Raw genomic sequence first — 4,359 nt, 5'->3', positions numbered from 1 at the left:
CTTTAAAGATTGTCAAAAAATAATATAAAATAGTGTGCAAATACTGATAACAGTGCAAATGTTTGCAATATAAAAAATAAAGGAAAAATGTAAACATCTATGTTTAGTGAACTTCAAAATACTGCATAATTTTTATGCATACAAATAACCAAACATCAAGTCAAGCTGTGCAATGTACAATGCACAATTGCATCAAACTGACATTGAGGTATGTCAATTTGTAGTGTTGTTCTGTGGTGCAGCTACAACACCGTAGCAAGGTTTACACACTATGTCTACTTAATCCATGTCTGACCCCGCGAACCCATAATGTTTCCACACCACTGAAGTCGTTTTGCCTCTCTTTTCAACCAATGGCATTCTTTCTTCAGCAGCCATTATTCTCTCATCTGCAAATAACTTCTGCTTAGCTTTCCGAGCTTCCCTCTGGTCCTGTTAATTGTTGTGACATGTGTTCGAAACACAGAGAGGTACGCTCGATTTGCCACACGGAGCAGCGCGAGAGTAAAGCACGAGGGAGCACGGCTCAGTCATTTTTAATGATCGTTGAAAGCCCAGATCGTAATTTAGATTAAAATTCGATTAATTGAGCAGCCCTAGCTGTAGTCTTGTTTTGTTTTGCCTTTATTCTCATCCAGCTTCATACTCCACAGATCCTCAGAGGTTAAAGTGGGTATTGATGAGCTTTTGGTTGTCACAGTCTCAGTGGAGAATAGAGGAGAAAACTCCTACAACAGTCGTGTTATTCTCACGTACCCAGCTGGACTCTCCTACAGGAAGTTCACGAGTCAGCAGGTAAGGTATCAGGATCAAGTCTGTATCAGTTCATCACTGATCTGCTGCTCTTTCAATACATCCAGCAGTAATTTTATTTTTATAACAAAGGGAAGAATTGGGTGCAACTCCTTGGACAGTGAAGATGGTTTATCCCGAGGAAGGACAGACTGCACTATTGACAAGCCAATTTTCAAGAGCAAAACTAAGGTTTGTTTTTTGTACAGAGTATGTTTGCTCACTTCTAAACAGTTTATTAAAAAGATACGAGACAATTTGATCTCTCTCTATTTCAATTAAGGTTTTCTTCAGTATCACATATGGGATTGAAACAAACAGTCAACTTGAGAGGGAGATCTTTGTCACTGCAAATGCCACCAGGTACTGTTCCTTTGGTACAGATACTCTGAATTTATACAATGGCTTCACAGATGCAGAACCTTTTTTTTTTCTCTCTTGCAGTGGAAATCAGGAGCATGCCACTACAAGTGAACTCTACAAACAGAAATCAATTGATGTGAAATACAGCATTTTTCTCACATTTGAAAGGTATGAACTGTTTTACTTGATATAGCATGAATTATTTGCAAAGTAATACAACTTTAAAATGTTATCAAAAATGTTTTATTCATTATTATTTTATTATCATGTAAAGCTCCTTCAGCAGCCATAATTTCACCCCTGGAATGAATAATTCACAGGAAGCATTCCAACAAATAATCAAGGTAAAAACATGACTTCATCTAATATCGACATAGCAAGTTCATTGCACTGTGTCAGTCCTGAGCCTAATGCTTGATTGTGTCTTTCTGGTTATATGTTTTAACTCTCATTATTAAGAGGGTAACCTTTAGTAAAGTTTAATACTAACAAGCAATGAAAGCAATGTAGTTTACTAAACATTAGTTATGATGTAATTTCTGCAATTGTTGTAATAAATAAAGGTGATCAGACACATTTTGTGATAAAGATTTCATTACTGATCAGTGAGCCCAGAGAGCGAAAGCTGCTGTTTAATCCAAGTTAATGTTGAACCATTGTGGACATGTCGTAGTCATGTGTATCCATTCATATGCTTGTGACAACCGGTTATATAACACCAAATTGGCAGCAGTCAAAACACAAGTTACATCTTTTATACTGTCTGTAATTTACTCTTTATTAAACAAATATTATAACATTCACTTTCTACTTTATAACAGCTCTCCAAATAATTTTTAAATCTAAATTACAATTTGTTTATTAACCTTTTTATGTATTTGAAACTCCATATCAACTTTAAATCGACTGTCAAGATAATTTTCAATACATCAATTATTAACCATTTAATTCATTTTTATTTTATTATTATTTCACAAAAAACAAACAAACTATTAGTTAAAGCTGATTTATAAAATCTTAATTTTAACAGTGGTTATTTTTATTTTTTCTTTCTTTTAGATTACAAACTATATCAGAGCATTTAATTTCACTGTGGTGATCAGGGTTCCAGTGAAGCTTGGTGAAAAAGACATTTGGGTGGATTTGAGCAGCCTACAGGTAATTTATGTGTCAGACGTTTTAGCTGCTGACTAACATTAGGATGAATCAAAAACACTTAAAATTATTTTCAGATTGCAAACTGTCAGAGAGGAAATGATGAAGAACCACTTAACAGAGAATTTGTTGCTGAAATACAAAAACATAAAGTAGTGGTAAGTATGCTTCCACACTTTTCCTGCTGTAATTTAACCTAATTCTAAATACGTGTATATAAAATTATATTACTCTGAATCACAGCTTGGTTACATTCAGTCTTCTTTAAATCACCCACAGGACTGCTCTGTGGCCACGTGCAGAGTGTTCAAGTGCAACACCTTCATGGGAATATGGGAGAGTAGGATGTATGAAATTTCTGCCAACTTCAGTTCAGGATGGATAGAGCAGGTAATTGATGTGTATTTTATGTTAAGTGTTGTATTAGTAAATATTTTTAGAATTAAAACAACTGACTCCATATATATCTCTTCGTAAATTAAACAGCAATGCATATCTAATTTAGGCTCATCTCATTCTATTTTTTTTTTCTTAGATTGGATTTCAATCTGTGAAATTCCTCTTAACCAGCACAGCTAGTCTGGAGTATGACAAAAACCAGTACATCTACTTTTCAGCGTGGACGAAAAATAATCCTCCTGTCCACAAGGTGATTACACATTATTTTCTCTCATTTAAGTTAACAAAATGATGAATTTTATTAAAATATGTTGATTCCTCTCTTAGATTGAGGAAGAGATAAAAGTGTATTCTGAACCAGATTACATTAAAGAGATAATTGGTGGATACATTGGAGGTTTGGCTGTTACTGCTTTATTCACTGTTTGCCTGTACAAGGTGAGAAAGTCTATACTTCTGTTTTTTCAGTCACTCACACAGCTTCATGAAATAAGAGAATACATGATTTAAATTTCTTAAACGTTGATTATTTTTTAGTTCTTTTCATTATTCATGGTGCGACTCTAATACGTGAATACAATCATTTTACACAATACATTTTGTCTTCCTAGGCTGGATATTTCAAGAGTGATTACAAAGAGATGATAAAACAAAATCAGGAAGAAGCAGAGGGTCCAGGTACGGATGGAGGTGCAACCACAACTGAATAAGAAAATATTAATTCACTTTACTTTCCTCAGCCACCAGACCTTGTATTGCAGATTTATTTATTTTTTTTAGCTTTGTAGAATTAGTGACGCCCATATACTTGACTGACTAAAGAAAAAACAGTTTACTGTGTCTGACATCATTCCCTCATTTACGCATTTTCTACTGAATGATGAGGTTCACAGTCAGAACTCAAAAGGAGGCCACACAATAACCTGAAGACATCAAAGTTTAACTTATTTTTTCTTTAAGGAAATATCATATGTAGTCCTTTAGACTTATAGTTTTTTAGGGTCTGTCTGAGCAGGAAAATACAATTGTTAATTAACTATTTAGATCACACAGGTACCTGAAGGCAAAATATCACAAGTGGACACGGGTCTCTAGAAATCATATAGAAAAATAGAAATCATCAGGAATTCTGATGTATTATTCTTATAATTTGGATCCCTAAATGAAATAGACTGAAGGTTTAATGTATATGAGAAGATGGAGTGATTATGTCCTGTGAAGTATTATAGTGGGAAATGTAAAATAGTTTATCAAGAATATGCTCATGACTGCACATCTAAATTTAACATTTTCTATGTTTATCTTTTTACAAACATCATTTGAGTATGATGAATGTAAATTTGTGTGAAATTATTAAAAAAATATGCTTAAAAAGATTTAGCTTGAGAAAGAAATCAGCTGTAATTTGTTAAAACTGTCACTCATTATGTAAATTGCTTTGTTCATCAATAAATTAAATATATAATATTTGCTTCTGAAATATCTCAAAACATCATTTTTATGCTTAATCAACGTTCAATATAGTCATGATGTAATTAGAATTACATTTTGATTTTGTACTTAAATTTACACCATTTTTAGACAACAGCTTCAGAATGCACAGAACAGACATATTTATGTATAATTAGTTCACAGAAACATACCAAAACA

At 33.2% G+C, this 4,359-nt stretch overlaps 1 protein-coding gene across 1 annotated transcript; it reads left to right on the top strand.

The window, feature by feature from the left end:
* Positions 1–179: 179 nt before the first annotated feature.
* Positions 180–3,615, top strand: LOC102203329 (integrin alpha-M-like). Its single transcript, XM_005753090.1, has 12 exons — positions 180–208; positions 654–795; positions 886–984; positions 1,076–1,155; positions 1,237–1,323; positions 1,430–1,499; positions 2,215–2,313; positions 2,388–2,468; positions 2,590–2,700; positions 2,846–2,959; positions 3,037–3,147; positions 3,321–3,615. The coding sequence occupies exons 1-12, from the start codon at positions 180–182 to the stop codon at positions 3,417–3,419; spliced, it is 1,122 nt and encodes a 373-aa protein (XP_005753147.1). The 3' UTR covers positions 3,420–3,615.
* The last annotated feature ends 744 nt before the right edge of the window (positions 3,616–4,359 follow it).

This window comes from Pundamilia nyererei, unplaced genomic scaffold (genome assembly GCF_000239375.1).
Source record: "Pundamilia nyererei isolate P.nyererei 1_Seehausen unplaced genomic scaffold, PunNye1.0 scaffold00400, whole genome shotgun sequence".
NCBI classification, from domain to species: Eukaryota; Metazoa; Chordata; class Actinopteri; order Cichliformes; family Cichlidae; genus Pundamilia; species Pundamilia nyererei.
The sequence above is the reverse complement of the archived record's forward strand: the minus strand, read 5'-3'. Positions and strand labels throughout refer to the sequence as shown.

Excerpts from the sequence above, each read along its gene's own strand:
- LOC102203329 (XM_005753090.1), top strand. The coding sequence starts at position 180 with ATGCACAATTGCATCAAACTGACATTGAG. Across the intron at positions 985-1,075 it reads TTTTCAAGAGCAAAACTAAG|GTTTTCTTCAGTATCACATA; the intron begins GTTTGTTTTTTG and ends ATTTCAATTAAG. Across the intron at positions 2,314-2,387 it reads TGGATTTGAGCAGCCTACAG|ATTGCAAACTGTCAGAGAGG; the intron begins GTAATTTATGTG and ends AATTATTTTCAG.